The sequence below is a fragment of the Crinia signifera genome, unplaced genomic scaffold (assembly GCF_055691185.1).
Source record: "Crinia signifera unplaced genomic scaffold, ASM5569118v1 HAP2_SCAFFOLD_81, whole genome shotgun sequence".
Classification (NCBI taxonomy): domain Eukaryota; kingdom Metazoa; phylum Chordata; class Amphibia; order Anura; family Myobatrachidae; genus Crinia; species Crinia signifera.
The window spans coordinates 676,176-698,167 of record NW_028142719.1 but is presented as its reverse complement, the minus strand read 5'-3'; the positions used below and the strand labels follow the sequence as shown (position 1 = coordinate 698,167).

Here is a 21,992-nt window from a genome sequence, read left to right as displayed (position 1 = left end):
GGGGAAGGGTAGGCCAGTAATGGGGAAGGGGAAGGGTAGGCCAGTAATGGGGAAGGGGTAGGATAGGTCAGTAATGGAGAAGGGTAGGGCAGTAATGCGGAAGGGGTAGGATAGGGCAGTAATGGAGAAGGGGTAGGATAGGGCAGTAATGGAAAAGGGGTAGGATAGGGCAGTAATGGGTAAGCGTAGGCCAGTAATGGGGAAGGGGTAAGATAGGGCAGTCATGGGGAAGGGTGGGCCAGTCATGGGGAAGGGGTAGGATAGGGCAGTAATGGGGAAGGGTGGGCCAGTAATGGGGAAGGGTGGGCCAGTAATGGGGAAGGGGAAGGATAGGGCAGTAATGGGGAAGGATAGGGCAGTAATGGGGAAGGGTAGGCCAGTAATGGGGAAGGGGAAGGGTAGGCCAGTAATGGGGAAGGGTAGGCCAGTAATGTGGAAGGGGAAGGGTAGGCCAGTAATGGGGAAGGGGAAGGGTAGGTCCGTAATGGGGAAGGGTAGGTCCGTAATGGGGAAGGGTAGGTCCGTAATGGGGAAGGGTAGGCCAGTAATGGGGAAGGGGAAGGGTAGGTCCGTAATGGGGAAGGGTAGGTCCGTAATGGGGAAGGGTAGGTCCGTAATGGGGAAGGGTAGGCCAGTAATGGGGAAGGGGAAGGGTAGGCCAGTAATGAGGAAGGGTAAGCCAGTAATGGGGAAGGGTAGGCCAGTAATGGGGAAGGGTAGGCCAGTAATGGGGAAGGGTAGGTCAGTAATGGGGAAGGGTAGGTCAGTAATGGGGAAGGGTAGGCCAGTAATGGGGAAGGGTAGGCCAGTAATGGGGAAGGGTAGGCCAGTAATGGGGAAGGGTAGGCCAGTAATGGGGAAGGGTAGGCCAGTAATGGGGAAGGGTAGGCCAGTAATGGGGAAGGGTAGGCCAGTAATGGGGAAGGGTAGGCCAGTAATGGGGAAGGGTAGGCCAGTAATGGGGAAGGGTAGGCCAGTAATGAGGAGGGGTAGGTCAGTAATGGGGAAGGGGAAGGATAGGGCAGTAATGGGGAAGGATAGGGCAGTAATGGGGAAGGATAGGGCAGTAATGAGGAGGGGTAGGTCAGTAATGGGGAAGGGGAAGGGTAGGTCAGTAATGGGGAAGGGGAAGGGTAGGCCAGTAATGGGGAAGGGTAGGCCAGTAATGGGGAAGGATAGGACAGTAATGGGGAAGGATAGGCCAGTAATGGGGAAGGATAGGCCAGTAATGGGGAAGGGTAGGTCAGTAATGGGGAAGGGTAGGCCAGTAATGGGAAAGGGTAGGTCAGTAATGGGGAAGGGTAGGCCAGTAATGGGGAAGGGATAGTTCTGGGCAGCACTACAGTAAATGATGTATTCCTGAGAACCAGTTCCTGGCAGCAATGTAGGAAACGCTGAACGTTACCACTTGCAGCATTATTGTTATACCTTATTGCAGGCTGATGAGGAATCAATGATACTCCATGCTAGCAGAGACCCCCCTAGGGGGCTTGTGTGGGCCTGGTACTAGGGCTGTGGGTTATTAGTTAGACAGTCAATAGGCCTACCCCAAAATGTCAACATGACAAAGGTAGACAAATGAAAAGGTCCAAAGACTGGAAGTAGACTGGGCAATCGGATTTCCCGGTTGCAAATATTTCACCGACCACGGTTATCTAAGTCGTCCGTGTGAGACTTCAGATGTTGAATTCCAACCAATTGATGCCGCACCACCTCCTTAAATTGGTTGAGAACCTCATAAGGGGACTTTTCGTTAATCTGAGGTGGCTCTGTGATCCGTCATATCTGATTATGGTAGATTGAAGATTGGTCTACAAAGTCTGAAACTCCTGTTTTGTTTGCAATGACTTAGGGGTTGATGTGTTCAACACCAGTGAAGTTGCACGTAGCAACCAGCTTTAAGGTAGGGTTTCTAAAGTATATTCTAGAAAAAGGCTGATTGCATCGTTTTCTCCGCTCTACTCAGTGCTTAGTGTGAAAGGGTATATAGGAGAGAGGCTGTGGACAGGAAGAAGAAAGGATCGCTGTCCTTTGGTGGTCTTCATCTCCCCATAGGGCATTTGGAAGGTATAATGGAGTGTCACCAGTAGGATTATAGGCGACCATCTGGCGGACTACTAGGACAATGCTAATTAGTAGGAAGGTCCATGTTCCAGGCGCTGTTTAATAGTGGTTGTGGCCAGCACTTACCCTGGAGCTCTGAGATTGTCTGGGCGCCCCGTGTAGGTCACCGCTGTACAGACCCTCGCCCCAGTATAATAGATATCCTGGAGACGTAGAGTACTACCGTAGTAGCAGGATCAGCCGCACGTGCAGAACCTCCCAGTCCTCCACTGCTGGGGCCGACCAGCTGGGGTTGTGCCCGCCACATTGGGTAACCAGAACACGCTCTGCATTGTACATTCTATAGAACAGTATTCTCAGCAGCCGTCCCGGTATTCTGCGCTTCCCAGGTATGTTTCTGCGTCTTCAGCTCCCACCAAGTCATTCGATGCTCATAATATATGTATTCAGGGTATTGGACGCAACGTGCGCTGGTGTCACAGCCCGGGATCCTCAATATCCCGCAATCCCCGATACGGAGCAGCACATTGATCCAGGCCCCGGATTGTAGTTGCTTATTTCACCATGACGTTCCTCACACTTTTCCTCTCTGTTTAGGAAATATCACAGGAGGAGATGTCCGATTTTAGTCACCATGAGACAGACGATGTGACCTTCCATATCAATAACCTAAGCCTGAGGTGAGGACACCTTCCCTATGTCTCCAGCCATGGGCCAGATGTATTAAGCGTCACAATGTGGTAAACAGCCAACCAATCAGCTCCTCACTGCTGTGTTACAGACTGGGTGTAATGACAGGTAGGCGCTAATTGGCTGGCTGTTTATCACTCCCCACTTTATCACTTTGTGAAGCTTGATACATCTGTCCCTCAGACTGAAGCTCATTCACAATCCACCAAGGGCTGATATTATCGTCAGCGTGTTAAAGTGTTTCTCAAAACCAGGGATGGAGAACCTATGGCTCTCCTGTAGGCCTGAACACCACTCTCCCAGTAGTCCCGGGTAGCCAGAGGACACTCCTCCTCTTGTAGGCCCGGGTGGTTGAAGGACACCCCTCTCCCTGTAGGCCCGGGTGGTTGAAGGACACCCCTCTCCCTGTAGGCCCGGGTGGTTGAAGGACACCCCTCTCCCTGTAGGCCTGGGTGGTTGGGGGGGGACACCCCCTCTTCCTGTAGGCCTCTCCCCATAGTCCCGAGTGGTTGGGGGACACGCATCTACATGTAGGCTCCATCCCTCTCCCTTTAGGCCCAGGTGGTAGAAGGACACCCCTCTTCCTGTAGGCCTCTCCCTGTAGGCCCAGGTGGTAGGACACCCCTCTCCCTGTAGTCCCGGGTGGTTGGGGGGGGGGACCCCTCTTCCTGTAGGCCTCTCCCCATAGTCCCGAGTGGTTGGGGGACACGCATCTACATGTAGGCTCCATCCCTCTCCCTTTAGGCCCAGGTGGTAGAAGGACACCCCTCTCCCTGTAGGCCCCACCCCTCTCCCTGTAGGCCCAGGTGGTAGGACACCCCTCTCCCTGTAGTCCCGGGTGGTTGGGGGGGGGACCCCTCTTCCTGTAGGCCTCTCCCCATAGTCCCGGTTGGTTGGTGGTCACCCCTCTCCCTGTAGGCCCAGGTGGTTGAAGGACACTCCTCTCCCTGTAGTCCCGGGTGGCCGGAGGTACCATTTCCATGTCACCCTTTTGCTTGTGTCGACTCTCTGCCTGTGGTAGACGTTTGACTGTGGCTCTAATGATCTACACCCCATGGTCCAGCTCACGTGCCCCCAGACCTCTGGCCATGTCATTACTTGTCTGCCCGTCGCCCTGTTCCCTCCCCGCACTCCTGTACTGGTCTGTGTGCTGAGCTGGGGTCATTGCGTGCCCCCAGACCTCTGGCCTTGTCATTACTTGTCTGCCCGTCGCCCTGTTCCTTCCCCGCACTCCTGTACTGGTCTGTGTGCTGAGCTGGGGTCATTGCGTGCCCCTAGACCTCTGGCCTTGTCATTACTTGTCTGCCCATCGCCCTGTTCCTTCCCCGCACTCCTGTACTGGTCTGTGTGCTGAGCTGGGGTCATTGCGTTCCCCCAGACCTCTGGCCTTGTCATTACTTGTCTGCCCGTCGCCTGTTCCCTCCCCGCACTCCTGTACTGGTCTGTGTGCTGAGCTGGGGTCATTGCGTGCCCCCAGACCTCTGGCCTTGTCATTACTTGTCTGCCCGTCGCCCTGTTCCTTCCCCGCACTGCCGTACTGGTCTGTGTGCTGAGCTGGGGTCATTGCGTGCCCCCAGACCTCTGGCCTTGTCATTACTTGTCTGCCCGTCGCCCTGTTCCTTCCCCGCACTGCCGTACTGGTCTGTGTGCTGAGCTGGGGTCATTGCGTGCCCCCAAACCTCTGGCCTTGTCATTACTTGTCTGCCCGTCGCCCTGTTCCTTCCCCGCACTGCCGTACTGGTCTGTGTGCTGAGCTGGGGTCATTGCGTGCCCCCAGACCTCTGGCCTTGTCATTACTTGTCTGCCCGTCGCCCTGTTCCCTCCCCGCACTCCTGTACTGGTCTGTGTGCTGAGCTGGGGTCATTGCGTGCCCCCAGACCTCTGGCCTTGTCATTACTTGTCTGCCCGTCTCCTGTTCCTTCCCCGCACTCCTGTACTGGTCTGTGTGCTGAGCTGGGGTCATTGCGTGCCCCCAGACCTCTGGCCTTGTCGTTACTTGTCTGCCCGTCGCCTGTTCCCTCCCCGCACTCCTGTACTGGTCTGTGTGCTGAGCTGGGGTCATTGCGTGCCCCCAGACCTCTGGCCTTGTCATTACTTGTCTGCCCGTCGCCTGTTCCCTCCCCGCACTCCTGTACTGGTCTGTGTGCTGAGCTGGGGTCATTGCGTGCCCCCAGACCTCTGGCCTTGTCATTACTTGTCTGCCCGTCGCCTGTTCCCTCCCCGCACTCCTGTACTGGTCTGTGTGCTGAGCTGGGGTCATTGCGTGCCCCCAGACCTCTGGCCTTGTCATTACTTGTCTGCCCGTCGCCTGTTCCCTCCCCGCACTCCCGTACTGGTCTGTGTGCTGAGCTGGGGTCATTGCGTGCCCCCAGACCTCTGGCCTCGTCATTACTTGTCTGCCCGTCGCCTGTTCCCTCCCCGCACTCCTGTACTGGTCTGTGTGCTGAGCTGGGGTCATTGCGTGCCCCTAGACCTCTGGCCTTGTCATTACTTGTCTGCCCGTCGCCTGTTCCCTCCCCGCACTCCTGTACTGGTCTGTGTGCTGAGCTGGGGTCATTGTGTGCCCCCAGACCTCTGGCCTTGTCATTACTTGTCTGCCCGTCGCCCTGTTCCCTCCCCGCACTCCCGTACTGGTCTGTGTGCTGAGCTGGGGTCATTGCGTGCCCCCAGACCTCTGGCCTTGTCATTACTTGTCTGCCCGTCGCCTGTTCCCTCCCCGCACTCCTCTACTGGTCTGTGTGCTGAGCTGGGGTCATTGCGTGCCCCCAGACCTCTGGCCTCGTCATTACTTGTCTGCCCATCGCCCTGTTCCTTCCATGCACTCCCGTACTGGTCTGTGTGCTGAGCTGGGGTCATTGCGTGCCCCCAGACCTCTGGCCTTGTCATTACTTGTCTGCCCGTCGCCTGTTCCCTCCCCGCACTCCTGTACTGGTCTGTGTGCTGAGCTGGGGTCATTGCGTGCCCCTAGACCTCTGGCCTTGTCATTACTTGTCTGCCCATCGCCCTGTTCCTTCCATGCACTCCTGTACTGGTCTGTGTGCTGAGCTGGGGTCATTGCGTTCCCCCAGACCTCTGGCCTTGTCATTACCTGTCTGCCCGTCGCCTGTTCCCTCCCCGCACTCCTGTACTGGTCTGTGTGCTGAGCTGGGGTCATTGCGTGCCCCCAGACCTCTGGCCTTGTCATTACTTGTCTGCCCATCGCCCTGTTCCCTCCCCGCACTCCTGTACTGGTCTGTGTGCTGAGCTGGGATCATTGTGTGCCCCCAGACCTCTGGCCTTGTCATTACTTGTCTGCCCATCGCCCTGTTCCCTCCCCGCACTCCTGTACTGGTCTGTGTGCTGAGCTGGGGTCATTGTGTGCCCCCAGACCTCTGGCCTTGTCATTACTTGTCTGCCCGTCGCCTGTTCCCTCCCCGCACTCCGGTACTGGTCTGTGTGCTGAGCTGGGGTCATTGCGTGCCCCCACACCTCTGGCCTTGTCATTACTTGTCTGCCCGTCGCCTGTTCCCTCCCCGCACTCCCGTACTGGTCTGTGTGCTGAGCTGGGGTCATTGCGTGCCCCCAGACCTCTGGCCATGTCATTACTTGTCTGCCCGTCGCCTGTTCCCTCCCCGCACTCCTGTACTGGTCTGTGTGCTGAGCTGGGGTCATTGCGTGCCCCCAGACCTCTGGCCTTGTCATTACTTGTCTGCCCGTCGCCCTGTTCCCTCCCCGCACTCCCGTACTGGTCTGTGTGCTGAGCTGGGGTCATTGCGTGCCCCCAGACCTCTGGCCTTGTCATTACTTGTCTGCCCGTCGCCTGTTCCCTCCCCGCACTCCCGTACTGGTCTGTGTGCTGAGCTGGGGTCATTGCGTGCCCCCAGACCTCTGGCCTTGTCATTACTTGTCTGCCCGTCGCCTGTTCCCTCCCCGCACTCCTGTACTGGTCTGTGTGCTGAGCTGGGGTCATTGCGTGCCCCCAGACCTCTGGCCTTGTCATTACTTGTCTGCCCGTCGCCCTGTTCCCTCCCCGCACTCCCGTACTGGTCTGTGTGCTGAGCTGGGGTCATTGCGTGCCCCCAGACCTCTGGCCTTGTCATTACTTGTCTGCCCGTCGCCTGTTCCCTCCCCACACTCCGGTACTGGTCTGTGTGCTGAGCTGGGGTCATTGCGTGCCCCCACACCTCTGGCCTTGTCATTACTTGTCTGCCCGTCGCCTGTTCCCTCCCCGCACTCCGGTACTGGTCTGTGTGCTGAGCTGGGGTCATTGCGTGCCCCCAGACCTCTGGCCTTGTCATTACCTGTCTGCCCGTCGCCCTTTTCTCTCCCCGCACTCCCGTACTGGTCTGTGTGCTGAGCTGGAGTCATTGCGTGCCCCCAGACCTCTGGCCTTGTCATTACTTGTCTGCCCATCGCCCTGTTCCCTCCCCGCACTCCTGTACTGGTCTGTGTGCTGAGCTGGGGTCATTGCGTGCCCCCAGACCTCTGGCCTTGTCATTACTTGTCTGCCCGTCGCCTGTTCCCTCCCCGCACTCCGGTACTGGTCTGTGTGCTGAGCTGGGGTCATTGCGTGCCCCCAGACCTCTGGCCTTTGTCATTACTTGTCTGCCCGTCGCCCTTTTCTCTCCCCGCACTCCCGTACTGGTCTGTGTGCTGAGCTGGGGTCATTGCGTGCCCCCAGACCTCTGGCCTTGTCATTACTTGTCTGCCCGTCGCCCTGTTCCTTCCCCGCACTCCTGTACTGGTCTGTGTGCTGAGCTGGGGTCATTGCGTGCCCCCAGACCTCTGGCCTTGTCATTACTTGTCTGCCCGTCGCCTGTTCCCTCCCCGCACTCCCGTACTGGTCTGTGTGCTGAGCTGGGGTCATTGCGTGCCCCCAGACCTCTGGCCTTGTCATTACTTGTCTGCCCGTCGCCCTTTTCTCTCCCCGCACTCCCGTACTGGTCTGTGTGCTGAGCTGGGGTCATTGCATGCCCCCAGACCTCTGGCCTTTGTCATTACTTGTCTGCCCGTCGCCCTTTTCTCTCCCCGCACTCCCGTACTGGTCTGTGTGCTGAGCTGGGGTCATTGCATGCCCCCAGACCTCTGGCCTTGTCATTACTTGTCTGCCCGTTGCCCTGTTCCTTCCCCGCACTCCTGTACTGGTCTGTGTGCTGAGCTGGGGTCATTGCGTGCCCCCAGACCTCTGGCCTTGTCATTACTTGTCTGCCCGTCGCCCTGTTCCCTCCCCGCACTCCCGTACTGGTCTGTGTGCTGAGCTGGGGTCATTGCGTTCCCCCAGACCTCTGGCCTTGTCATTACTTGTCTGCCCGTCGCCTGTTCCCTCCCCGCACTCCCGTACTGGTCTGTGTGCTGAGCTGGGGTCATTGCGAGCCCCCAGACCTCTGGCCTTTGTCATTACTTGTCTGCCCGTCGCCCTTTTCTCTCCCCGCACTCCCGTACTGGTCTGTGTGCTGAGCTGGGGTCATTGCGTGCCCCCAGACCTCTGGCCTTGTCATTACTTGTCTGCCCGTCGCCCTGTTCCTTCCCCGCACTCCTGTACTGGTCTGTGTGCTGAGCTGGGGTCATTGCGTGCCCCCAGACCTCTGGCCTTGTCATTACTTGTCTGCCCGTCGCCTGTTCCTTCCCCGCACTCCTGTACTGGTCTGTGTGCTGAGCTGGGGTCACTGTTGTACGATCTCCTCTCTTCGCTGACCTGGTTATTGTGTGAAGTGTATTTTATATATGAATGTTGTTACATTGCAGCTCCATTCAGCCCTCGGATGAAGAGAGGGGCCCGATATCTGACCAGGGGCTACAGGTATGTCTGTGCATCTTTACTATATTCATTAGTGTCACTGTAACATTAAGGCCTTCAGCACCACCAGACACCTGCCTGAGGGCGCAGTGTTGTATGTGACGTCTGGCTGTCTCTTGCAGAGGTTCCCGGTGTACTCTCTCGGTTGGGTTGAAGTCACAGAGGAAGATTTGGCCCCAGGAAGAAGCAGCGTTGCCGTAAACAGCTGCATCCGACAGCTGTCACTTCACAACCAGAATCTGAGTCAGGTAACCACACCCCCAGCCAATCGCCTGCCGTCACCGCTACGTGTATGTATCCACATCATCCCCGCGGCCAATCGCCTGCCGGCACCGCTGTGTGTGTGTGTGTATATATATATATATATAACATAGAAAGACCGCACTCTCACCCAAGGAAAAGACAGCAGCGGGGTGCCCAGCAAAGGTACATGCAATAGCATGCCCCTAATAATACTCCAAAGAATCCACACACAGAGGTGTAGATGCGGAGCACTCTCCGTAATCACAAAACAGCCTTGTGATAAAAGAAAATAAGTTTTTAATCCACCTGGGTCAACACAGTTGTAAGGAGATCAGAAGTATATAAGCCCCGACGTTTCGGTCCCAACATGGACCTTTATCAAGGAGCGTTTTTCTGATAGGTATCACATAGTCAGCGACGCAGGTATAGCCTTGGTACAGACAGGGTCACCCTCAAATATTATATATATATATATATATATATATATATATCTCTATCTATCCCCAGCCTATCACCTTCATCCACTAGGTGGCACTGGAGTTACAGTGGGGGAAAATAATGCAACCACAAGGAGCATGGGCACTTATTAAACATTGTGGCCAGCTCCTCCCCTTCTATTTCCCCCCAAGGCAGTCTTACATTGTGCCCGCGGGGAGCTGGTCACATTTTTTTGCCTCCCTTGGGCTAAGAGAACAGGCAGGTACCACCTGGCCGCGATGTGGGCGCTGCCTAGGGTCTCTATCGCCACTGAGTGCGGTTCACGCCAGAGTACCCGCTGCTGTAACCTCTGTTACAGCAAGGACTGGATGCCGCTGCCTACGCAGCGCAGTGGTCCTCTGCTTGCATGTCCACCACTGGCAACTGGGCAGTGGTGACTATACCCTGGAGTCCAGGTTAAAACCATAAGGCGACATTTAAAAGCGGGCATTTCAAATACAGGCTTAGTAAGGACGCGCTCTGGCTCCCAGCTGCCCCAGTGTTTCCTCCTGTGGTGGCAATCTTATAAGGCATGCTGCTAAAGGGAGATGAAAGCTGAGGTGTCCCACTGCCTCTACCCCAGGATAACATGTGCAGCGGCCCCTCCTGTAAGTTCACTCCTCATGCTGAGGGAGCCCTGCTCTGTGACACGTGCAGCGGCCCCTCCTGTAATGCTGGGTACACACCAGGACGACTAGGGCCCGATCCCCTCAATCTAGATCCAATTCCGACCAATTGGATGTAGATTGTGTGGTGTTTGGGCCCTTTTCTCCTTCATCCACTAGGTGTCACTGGAGTTACACTGGGGAATAGAAGGCGACCACAGGGAGCATAGGCACTTTTTATAAAAAGATTAGAGTGGCTAACTCCTCCCCCTCTACTTCCCCTCCAGGTCAGTCTTAGTTTGTGCCCGAAAGGGAGCGGACACACACTAGGTGCTCTCAGAGCACATAAGAGATTTTTTAATCAGCATGGTTTTTACACTGCGCAGAGGACAGGCAGATAGTGATACACTATCTGCCTGCTACGTGGGAGCCTGCCGGAGGGAGCCGGCTGCCTCCATGGTGGACGCGCCCGGATCCCTGGCTGCAGAGACCACCGTCTCGGGAGGCAACGGGCGCTGCCCACCAAAGCACGCCGCGGTCCTCCCCCAGCCTTACCGCCGACGGCAGGCGAGTTGTAAGTATTCCCTGCCACCGCTGCTAGCGGCGGTGGTCAGGGTGTATTAGGAAAATGGCGGCAGCAGAGGGTTTTCAAGCCTGGCGCCGGAGAAGCGAGAGCGGGGGGGCGGAGCTACCGCGTGGTACTCCCAGCAGCCCCGGCTATCCCCAGCGCTCTCTGAGACACGCGCGGCGGCCATCTTTTTTCTGGCGCCGCTGCGATACGACTGTGGGAAGCTCCTGTACCGCTGCAGCCCCACCAAAGGCTTCAAGTACATCGCTGATCCTGGTGACCGTCCTGCTATAAGCTCTCCCGGTACTGTGAGTTACAGTGGGGGGTTGAGCGATTAGAGAGAGATAGTTGAGCTGTGTTAAAGATAGGGCTATAGCACTCACTGGTTACAGACCATAGCGCTGTTCAAACCCTGTGGCAGCTCCTTTCCTTCACTATCTCTCCTATCCAGTCCTTCTACCTGGACTAATCTATACCTACTCTCCCTTGGGTGTGTGGTAGTGTGTGGATTCTGTGACATATTTGTACAATGGCAGGGGGAAGCTCCAAGAGAATTGCCTGTAAGACTTGCAATGCTAAGTTTACCCATTCAGCCCCTGGGGATCTTAACTGTGAAAATTGCACTTTTATTCCCTCTGTGTCACAAACCCCAGTGGACCCACCTTTCTGGGCCTCACAACTAACTGAGGTTATGTCCCGTTTATCCTCTGAGTTAACACAGTCTCAGAGAGATAGAGAGACCTCTAGGAACCAGCAGAGTGACTTAGCCTCTGCAGTTCAGAGCCTCACTAGAGCCCTAGCTCCAGGGCAGGCTGAGCCTCGCCCTTCCTCCTCAAGGCAGCCCCCACCTTTGCAGAGGAGATGGGCTTCACCATTACACCACTCTCCTGACTCTGACGAGATGCCAGACCTAGGGGAGGGAGCATTTGCGCCCCCTGGGGACGATGTGCAGGATGCACAGGATGTGTTAGTATATGACACACAGGACCCTGCTCAACCCTCTCGGTATTGAGGACCTTATTCAAATGGTCAAAGTGGCCTGTAATGTGACAGAGGGAGTTGACACCCCTTCCCGTCCTTACCTTTTTGGGAAAAAGCAAAAGATGTCCTCCAATTTCCCAGTAGCTGAGGAACTGGATGAGCATGTTACCGAGGCCTGGAAAAGCCCAGACAAACTGTTTCAAGCCCCTAAAAGGTTCTTTCAGAACTATCCACTGCTGCCGGAAGGCCGTAAAAAAGTGGAAATTCCACCGGGGGTAGATTCATCTGTTTCCCGACTGTCCAAAAAGACTGTCCTTCCAGTCCCTGGGGCTACCACCCTTAAAGACGTCTCTGACCGTAGGTTGGAGATGACCTTGAAAAGCATCTTTTCAGCTGCTGGCGTGTTACAGCGTCCGGCGCAGATTGGTTGTTGGGTGAACAAGGCAATAGGTGTATGGGCGTCACAAATCTCGGCTGAGGTGAGTGACGGATCAGACCCAGCTACTATTATGCAGTTGTCTGAACAGATCCAGGATGCTTCGGCCTTCCTAATAGAGGCATCCTCAGATATATGTGTGGTGGCGGCTAGAATTTCTGCCTTATCCATTTCAGCCCGCAGAGGCCTCTGGCTGCGCCAGTGGCAGGCTGATGCGGAATCTAAAAGGCCGGTGGAATCCATGGCCTTTAATGGCGAGCTCCTGTTCGGTCCAGAGCTGGACAGATGGATATCCCAGGCCACAGGCGGGAAGTCACACTTCCTTCCGTCGGCGGCTCCACCCCCGTCTCGCAGAACCTCCCACATGCCTTCCTTTCGTGCCTTTCGTCCCTCTAGTAGGTTCAGAGGTATATCCAGGGGAGGTGCCCCTTCACAGAGAGGAACCAGAGGTCGTGGAAGAGGCGCTTCCACTACCGCTCTGGACCCCAAAGCCACCAAGCCTACTGCATGACGGTCCTCCGTCCCACTTGGGGGATCCCAGGGTGGGAGCTTGTTTACGGAACTTCGGCTCCGTGTGGCTCCAGTCCTGTCAGGACGCCTGGGTAAGAGAGCTTGTGACCCTTGGTTACAAGATTCGCTTCAGCATGTCTCCCCCAGACAGGTTTTTCAAGACCGGTCTTCCTCTTCCTCCAGAGAAAGGACAACAGCTTTTGGCCGCCATCGCCAAGCTGCAGGACATGGGAGTAGTGGTTCCGGTCCCCACAGAACAGCTACTAATCCAGCCTGTTCCTCGTACCAAAGCCGGATGGCTCGGTACGCCCTATTCTCAACCTGAAGGATCTGAACCCATACTTGCACATGGCCAGATTCAAGATGGAGTCCCTACAGTCCGTGATACAGGGTTTGGAAGAAGGAGAGTTCTTGGTATCCATAGATATCAAGGACGCCTACTTACACATTCCCATTTGGGCCCCGCACCAAGCATATCTGCGGTTCGCGGTGCAGGAGCGGCATTGGCAATTTCAGGCCCTCCCGTTCGGCCTCTCGTCCGCACCTCGAGTCTTCACCAAGGTGATGGCGGTCATGATGGAGGTTCTCCGCATGCAGGGGGTTACTATCCCCTATTTGGACAACCTTCTGCTGAAGAGTCGTTCAAGGGACACCCTGTTGGAGCACATTCTTCTCACACAGAAGATCCTCACATCACACGGGTGGATTCTCAACTTCGCCAAGTCCCAGCTTCACCCCACTCAGCTACTCTTGTTTCTAGGGATGATCCTGGACACCAGTCAGATGCGGGTGTTCCTACCAGCGGACAAGATTCAGTCCTTACAGGCCTTGGCCAGGCTTGTCCTGAGCCGGAGACAGGTGTCTGTGCACCTGTGCACCAGACTGCTGGGGAGGATGGTATCCACCTTCGAGGCGATACAATACGCCCGGTTTCATTCTCGCCCCTTCCAGCTGTCGCTCCTCCATCAATGGTCGGGCTCTCACCTGCATCTGCAGCAGAAGGTGACCCTGTCACCGCGGGCTCGTCTGTCCCTGCTCTGGTGGCTGAACACCGCCAACCTACAACAGGGAAGGAGGATTGCGATTTGGGATTGGACCCTAATCACCACGGACACCAGCCTCAGAGGTTGGGGTGCGGTCACCCTGGACCGTCAGTACCAGGGGTTATGGACACAACAGGAGAGCCTGCTTTCCATCAACGTTCTGGAGCTACGAGCTGTCTACTATGCTCTTCTCCAGGACAGACCTCTTCTCCAGGTCAAAGCTGTTCATGTCCAGTCCGACAACTCCACGACAGTTGCATACATCAACAAGCAGGGAGGCACCCGCAGTTGCGCAGCCATGAAGGAGGTCAGCAGGATCCTGGTTTGGGCGCATCCGTGTTCATCCCCAGAGTGGAGAACTGGGAGGCCGACTTTCTCAGTCGGCGGGACGTACATCAAGGAGAGTGGTGATTGCACCCTCAAGTCTTTCAGAAGCTGATACATCGCTGGGGCTGTCCCCAAGTGGACCTGATGGCGTCCCGCCACAACTTCCAACTTCCCCGGTTCTTCGCAAGAACACGAGATCCTCAGGCAGAAGGGGTCGACGCGCTGGTGGCTCCGTGGCCCTTCCAGTATGTGTACCTCTTCCCACCATTCCCGTTGATACCCCGGGTACTTCAACGGATCCGGAGAGAGGGGGTCACGGCTCTGTTGGTGGCACCAGACTGGCCTCGTCGGTCTTGGTACACCAGTCTGACAGCTCTGCTGATCGACGAGCCGTGGCCCCTGCCTCTTCAGGACGACCTTCTCAGCCAGGGACCCTTCATCTACCCAGATTTAGGTCGTCTTCATTTGACGGCGTGGCTGCTGAGAAGTCTATCCTGAGGAGGGCAGGTATACCTAGTGCGGTTATACCCACCATGCTTCGTGCTAGGAAAGAGGTCACCTCAGCGCACTACCACAGGTATGGCGCTCTTATGTGGCTTGGTGCGAGAGGCGTGGAGTCTCCACATGCCTGTTCAAGAAGGCGAGACTTCTCCTTTTTCTGCAGGAAGGTTTGTCTGCAGGGCTGAGGCTGAATACTTTAAAAGTTCAGGTCTCAGCTCTCTCTATCTTTTTTCAGAAGTTAGCTTTTCTTCCAGAGGTTCAAACCTTCTTTCAGGGGGTGCTTCGTTTGCAGCCTCCCATTCGTCCTCCAACGGCTCCCTGGGACCTGGACTTGGTGCTGGAGTACCTTCAGTCCTCGGTTTTTGAGCCCTTGGAGGAGGTGGACCTTCGCTACCTCACGTGGAAGGTCGTACTATTGCTGGCTCTGGCATCTGCCAGACTTGTATCGGAACTGGGGGCTCTTTCTTGCCGCTCCCCGTTTCTTCAATTTAATCCTGACAGAGCGGAGCTCCGTACCAGCCTGGCCTTCCTCCCAAAGGTGGTATCGGCTTTTCATTTAAACCAGCCCATTGTGGTTCCTGCCTTCCCAGAGGACTCCCCGGAGGCGAGATCCTTGGATGTGGTTAGGGCTCTAAGGATTTATGTAGTCCGTACAGCCTCTATCAGGAAGTCTGCTTCGCTGTTTGTGACCTACGACCCTGTGCGTCGTGGATGGCCAGCCTCAAAACAGACGCTGTCCAGGTGGATTCGGTTGACCATGCGTCAGGCCTATGTCACCTCTTCGAGGACTCCTCCTAGTTGTATTACAGCGCATTCAACCAGGTCGGTGGGGTCCTCTTGGGCGGCTGCCCGAGGGGTTTCTCTACAGCAGCTCTGCCGAGAGGCTACCAAGTCTGGCTGCAGAACCTTTGTTAGGTTCTACAGGTTTGATCCCTTTGCGGCTCCTGCTTCAGTGTTTGGCCGCAGGGTATTAAGGGGTTCTCAGCGCTCACCCACCCGGGATTGAAGGCTCTGGGACACCCCCAGTGTAACTCCAGTGACACCTAGTGGATGAAGGAGAAAGAGGGATTTTGTACTTACCGTAAATCCTTTTCTCAGAGTCCACAGGTGTCACTGGACGCCCACCACAGCACTGTTCTCCTTAAGTTGCCTTTGGGCTTATATCCTACAAGGACCATTACCTTGGAGTTTCCCTGCTAGGGTTACGTTGGTTATGTTACTAGGTTACATTGTCTGTTGACTTTGTATGTTTGAATTTTCAGTGTTTTCTCACTGTCTTTCTTCTTCTTTACTTCTTGTATTGTATGTTGTATGTGGTATTAACCTCCTCTTCGGAAGTGTGTTTTATCTTCCTGCTCCCTTCCGGGCACAACCTTTCTGACTGACCTGGAGGGGAAGTAGAAGGGGAGGAGTTAGCCACTCTAATCTTTTTATTAAAAGTGCCTATGCTCCCTGTGGTCGCCTTCTTTTCCCCAGTGTAACTCCAGTGACACCTGTGGACTCTGAGAAAAGGATTTACGGTAAGTACAAAAACCCTCTTTCTGTCCTGGTGTGGACCGATACCGATCCGATGCGCGGTCCCGCGGGTCGGTCGTTATTGTGATCCTACCTGCTGCAGGTAGGATCTGAATGACGACCATACAGCCGGGTGCGGGTCGCCATCGGATCGGACCTGCTCACGGTGCACATCGTGAGCGGGTCGTGCCCCCCCGCGTCACCGTGAGCGGGTCGGACGAGACTCTGACGACCCGCTCACGATGTGCATCGTGAGCGGGTCGTCGTGGTGTGTACACTGCATAAGTTCACCTCTCATTCTGAGGGAGCCCTGCTCTGTGACACACGTGCAGCGGCCCCTCCTGTAAGTTCCCTCCTGATGCTGAGGGAGCCCTGCTCTGTGACACACGTGCAGCGGCCCCTCCTGTAAGTTCCCTCCTCATGCTGAGGGAGCCCTGCTCTGTGACACATGTGCAGCATCCCCTCCTGTAAGTTCACTCCTCGTGCTGAGGGAGCCCTGCTCTGTGACACATGTGCAGCTGCCTCTCCTGTAAGTTCACTCCTCATGCTGAGGGAGCCCTGCTCTGTGACACATGTGCAGCAGGCCCCTCCTGTAAGTTCCCTCCTCATGCTGAGGGAGCCCTGCTCTATGACACGTGCAGCTGCCCCTCCTGTAAGTTCACTCCTCATGCTGAGGGAGCCCTGCTCTGTGACACATGTGCAGCTGCCCCTCCTGTAAGTTCCACTCCTCATGCTGAGGGAGCCCTGCTCTGTGACACATGTGCAGCGGTCCCTCCTGTAAGTTCCCTCCTCATGCTGAGGGAGCCCTGCTCTGTGACACATGTGCAGCTGCCTCTCCTGTAAGTTCCCTCCTCATGCTGAGGGAGCCCTGCTCTGTGACACATGTGCAGCGGCCCCTCCTGTAAGTTCACTCCTCATGCTGAGGGAGCCCTGCTCTGTGACACATGTGCAGCGGCCCCTCCTGTAAGTTCCCTCCTCATACTGAGGGAGCCCTGCTCTGTGACACACGTGCAGCGGCCCCTCCTGTAAGTACCCTCCTCATGCTGAGGGAGCCCTGCTCTGTGACACATGTGCAGCAGCCCCTCCTGTAAGTTCACCTCTCATTCTGAGGGAGCCCTGCTTTGTGACACATGTGCAGCTGCCTCTCCTGTAAGTTCACTTCTCATGCTGAGGGAGCCCTGCTCTGTGACACATGTGCAGCGGCCCCTCCTGTAAGTTCACTCCTCATGCTGAGGGAGCCCTGCTCTGTGACACATGTCCAGCGGTCCCTCCTGTAAGTTCACTCCTCATGCTGAGGGAGCCCTGCTCTGTGACACATGCAGCGGCCCCTCCTCAAACCTCACTCCTCATGCTGAGGGAGCCCTGCTCTGTGACACATGTGCAGCAGGCCTCTCCTGTAAGTTCCCTCCTCATGCTGAGGGAGCCCTGCTCTGTGACACATGTGCAGCGGCACCTCCTGTAAGTTCCACTCCTCATGCTGAGGGAGCCCTGCTCTGGGATATATGTGCAGCAGCAACTCCTGTAAGTTCACTCCTTATTCTGAGGGAGCCCTGCTCTGTGACACATGTGCAGCTGCCTCTCCTGTAAGTTCACTTCTCATGCTGAGGGAGCCCTGCTCTGTAACACATGTGCAGCTGCCTCTCCTGTAAGTTCACTCCTCATGCTGAGGGAGCCCTGCTCTGTGACACATGTGCAGCAGCAACTCCTGTAAATTCACTTCTCATGCTGAGGGAGCCCTGCTCTGTGACACGTGCAGCGGCCCCTCCTGTAAATTCACTTCTCATTCTCAGGGAGCCCTGCTCTGTGACGCATGTGCAGCAGGCCCCTCCTGTAAGTTCACTCCTCATGCTAAGGGAGCCCTGCTCTGTGACACATGTCCAGCGGTCCCTCCTGTAAGTTCACTCCTCGTGCTGAGGGAGCCCTGCTCTATGACACATGTGCAGCGGCACCTCCTGTAAGTTCCACTCCTCATGTTGAGGGAGCCCTGCTCTGTGACACACATGCAGCGGCCCCTCCTCAAACCTCACTCCTCATTCTGAGGGAGCCCTGCTCTGTGACACATGTGCAGCGGCCCCTCCTGTAAGTTCACTCCTCATGCTGAGGGAGCCCTGCTCTGTGACACATGTGCTGCGGCACCTCCTGTAAGTTCACCTCTCATTCTGAGGAAGCCCTGCTCTGTGACACATGTCCAGCGGTCCCTCCTGTAAGTTCACTCCTCGTGCTGAGGGAGCCCTGCTCTGTGACACATGTGCAGCGGCCTCTCCTGTAAGTTCCATTTCTCATGTTGAGGGAGCCCTGCTCTGTGACACACATGCAGCGGCCCCTCCTCAAACCTCACTCCTCATGCTGAGGGAGCCCTGCTCTGTGACACATGTGCAGCATGCCCCTCCTGTAAGTTCACTCCTCATGCTGAGGGAGCCCTGCTCTGTGACACATGTGCAGCAGCCCCTCCTGTAAGTTCACTCCTCATGCTGAGGGAGCCCTGCTCTGTGACACATGTGCGGCAGGCCCCTCCTGTAAGTTCACTTCTCATACTGAGCGAGCCCTGCTCTGTGACACACATGCAGCGGCCCCTCCTCAAACCTCACTCCTCATGCTGAGGGAGCCCTGCTCTGTGACACATGTGCGGCAGGCCCCTCCTGTAAGTTCACTTCTCATACTGAGCGAGCCCTGCTCTGTGACACACATGCAGCGGCCCCTCCTCAAACCTCACTCCTCATGCTGAGGGAGCCCTGCTCTGTGACACATGTGCAGCGGCCCCTCCTGTAAGTTCACTCCTCATGCTGAGGGAGCCCTGCTCTGTGACACATGTGCAGCGGCACCTCCTGTAAGTTCCACTCCTCATGCTGAGGGAGCCCTGCTCTGGGATATATGTGCAGCAGCAACTCCTGTAAGTTCCCTCCTCGTGCTGAGGGAGCCCTGCTCTGTGACACATGTGCAGCGGCCTCTCCTGTAAGTTCCCTCCTCATTCTGAGGGAGCCCTGCTCTGTGACACATGTGCAGCGGCACCTCCTGTAAGTTCACTCCTCATGCAGAGGGAGCCCTGCTCTGTGACACATGTGCAGCTGCCCCTCCTGTTAGTTCACTCCTCATGCTGAGGGAGCCCTGCTCTGTGACACATGTGCAGCTGCCCCTCCTGTAAGTTCACTCCTCATGCTGAGGGAGCCCTGCTCTGTGACACATGTGCAGCGGCACCTCCTGTAAGTTCCACTCCTCATGCTGAGGGAGCCCTGCTCTGGGATATATGTGCAGCAGCAACTCCTGTAAGTTCCCTCCTCGTGCTGAGGGAGCCCTGCTCTGTGACACATGTGCAGCGGCCTCTCCTGTAAGTTCCCTCCTCATTCTGAGGGAGCCCTGCTCTGTGACACATGTGCAGCTGCCCCTCCTGTTAGTTCACTCCTCATGCTGAGGGAGCCCTGCTCTGTGACACATGTGCAGCGGCCCCTCCTGTAAGTTCACTCCTCATGCTGAGGGAGCCCTGCTCTGTGACACATGTGCAGCGGCACCTCCTGTAAGTTCCACTCCTCATGCTGAGGGAGCCCTGCTCTGGGATATATGTGCAGCAGCAACTCCTGTAAGTTCCCTCCTCGTGCTGAGGGAGCCCTGCTCTGTGACACATGTGCAGCGGCCTCTCCTGTAAGTTCCCTCCTCATTCTGAGGGAGCCCTGCTCTGTGACACATGTGCAGCGGCACCTCCTGTAAGTTCACTCCTCATGCAGAGGGAGCCCTGCTCTGTGACACATGTGCAGCGGCACCTCCTGTAAGTTCACTCCTCATGCTGAGGGAGCCCTGCTCTGTGACACATGTGCAGCTGCCCCTCCTGTAAGTTCACTCCTCATGCTGAGGGAGCCCTGCTCTGTGACACATGTGCAGCGGCCCCTCCTGTAAGTTCACTCCTCAATCTCAGGGAGCCCTGCTCTGTGACACATGTGCATCAGGCCCTTCCTGTAAGTTCACTCCTCATGCTGAGGGAGCCCTGCTCTGTGACACATGTGCAGCGGCCTCTCCTGTAAGTTCAGACCCCATCTCGTCCTACTATGTTTGGCAAGAGACACAAACAGGCGGCGGCCTCTCCTGTCTCTGAGGAACTAGACCTTCACTTACTGGATGATTGGCACCTGGATGAAAAAATTTCAGTTATCAAAAAATTTTTATCTGATTTTGGCGGTCTTCATACCAGGCGTAGAGAACTCTGAGGCCGACTACCTCAGTGGGCAGGACGTCCACCAGGGAGAGTGGTGTCTTCATCCTCAGCTGTTTCAGAGGCTGGTGAGGCATTTCGCCACAATCCTCAATTGCCTCTTTATTGTGCTTGCACAAGATATCCAGGGGCTGTGGGGGTGGTTGCCCTAACATCCCCTTGGTGTTACAGTTCATCTATCTTATTCCTCCATTCCTGCTGTTGCCTTGGATTCTCCAGCGCATACACAGGGCTAGGGTGGCCTTTCTGCTCATAGCGCCAGATTTGCCATGCCAGACTTGATACACTAACCTCCCGTCTCTTCTGATAGACAAGCCATGACCTCTACCGTTGCAGGACAACCTGCTGGCTCAAGGCCCCTTCGTTTATCCAGACTTAGGGCATCTTCATTTGACAGCGTGGTTGTTGAGAGGTCCATCTTAAGGAATGCTGGTATTCCCGGTGCGGTGGTCCCTACCATGATGAGCGCCAGGAAGCAGGTGACGTCCACCCATTACTATCATATATGGAGGGTATGAGAGTAGTCGGGTCTCTCCATCCATCTGTATGGTAGCTCGTCTCTTCCATTTCTTGCAGAAGGTTCTCCGCGGGTTTATGCCTTGGGTCTCTAAGGTGCAGGGATCTGCCCTTTCTGTTTTCTTCCAACAGAGACTGGCTTTGTTACCCCATGTAACCTTCTTCCAGGGGGTGTTGATGGATCTGGTTCTCATTTTCCTCCAGTCTGGGCTGTTTAAATCTCTGGAACTTGTGGACTTAACATATCTCACGTGGAAGACCGTTTTACTGCTCGCTTTGCTGTCCGCCCGATCTCAGTGCCTTATCTTGTCGTCCTCCTTACCTGGTATTTCATGAGGACCGAGTGGATCTTCGCACCAGTCTGTCCTTCCTCCCTAAGGTTGTGACAGGTTCCAGATGACTAACTTAGTGATAAAAAGAGAATAAATGTTTTACATATCTTTCAATAGAATAAAGACCTAGATAAGATTCAGATTTTTCGGATACCTGAAACACAAATGATATACCCTTTCGCCCACATTAGTGGGATTGATTGAACATAAGGGTATATCAATATGAAAAGATCATGGTGCAGTACCCAAGTATTACAGAAGTTTTTATTATATACAGGGAACTCACAATTTGAATGGATTAAAAAAGCATATAGTTACAAATCCTTAGGCAAAGCTCCTGCACTTTCTTTTCGCGTCCAGCCTTAGAACCAGGTGGTGATTTGGAAGCTCCAGGCACCGGTATCCCAGGTCTCCTAATGGTCCAGGAAGGATGGGTTGCAGTCCAGCCAAAGTTCAAGAGAGCATGCGCCTCACTTCGTGCATACTCTCTTGAACTTTGGCTGGACTGCAACCCATCCTTCCAGGAAGACCTCAGTCGTGCTCCTTTAGTCTATCCAGACTTAGGGTGTCTTCATTTGAAGGTGTGGCTACTGAATTCCATCCTGGAGCGTGCGGGCAACCCTTCTGCAGTCATCCCTACGATGTGTGCCAGGAAAGAACCCGCATCAGTGCACTAGGTCTCCTGGTGTGAGGGTCACGGTGTTTCATCTAACCTTTTCAAAAAGGCACGGCTTCTTCTGTTTTTACAAGCTGGTCTTGTATCGGGGCACGAGCTGGGACCCGGAAGGGTTCAGGTCTCCGCCCTATCCATCTTCTTCCAGAGAAGGTTGGCACTGTTGCCGGAGATACAAACTTTTTTCCAGGGGGTTTCGCACCTTCAGCCTCCTTTCCGTCCGCCTATGGCTCCGTGGGACTCGGTTTTGGGGTTCTTGCTCTCTTTGGTCAAACTCCGTACTAGTATGTCCTTCCTGCCTATGCTGGTGACAGCCTTCTATATCGTGGTTCTGGCGTTTTCAGAGGACACTCTTGACGCCAGGTTTCTCGATGTGGTCAGGGCAGCTTCCGTCATAAAATCTGATGCCTTGTTTGTAATTTACGATTCTGCAAAGCGCGGGTGGCCGGCCTTAAATCTCTGACCAGATGGGTTAGGCAGGCATACATAGCTGATGCACGCACTCCTCCTTCATCTATCTCTGCGCATTCCATG

At 55.5% G+C, this 21,992-nt stretch overlaps 1 protein-coding gene across 1 annotated transcript in view; it reads left to right on the top strand.

The window, feature by feature from the left end:
* Window positions 1-21,992, top strand: part of LOC146056549 (amyloid beta precursor protein binding family B member 1-like) — an 85,184-nt gene that overhangs the window by 42,243 nt on the left and 20,949 nt on the right. Inside the window, exons 5-7 of the mRNA XM_083168398.1 lie at window positions 2,662-2,744; window positions 8,479-8,533; window positions 8,653-8,778. Coding sequence (XP_083024524.1) covers window positions 2,662-2,744; window positions 8,479-8,533; window positions 8,653-8,778 — 264 coding nt within the window. The remainder of the gene's footprint in view (window positions 1-2,661; window positions 2,745-8,478; window positions 8,534-8,652; window positions 8,779-21,992) is intronic.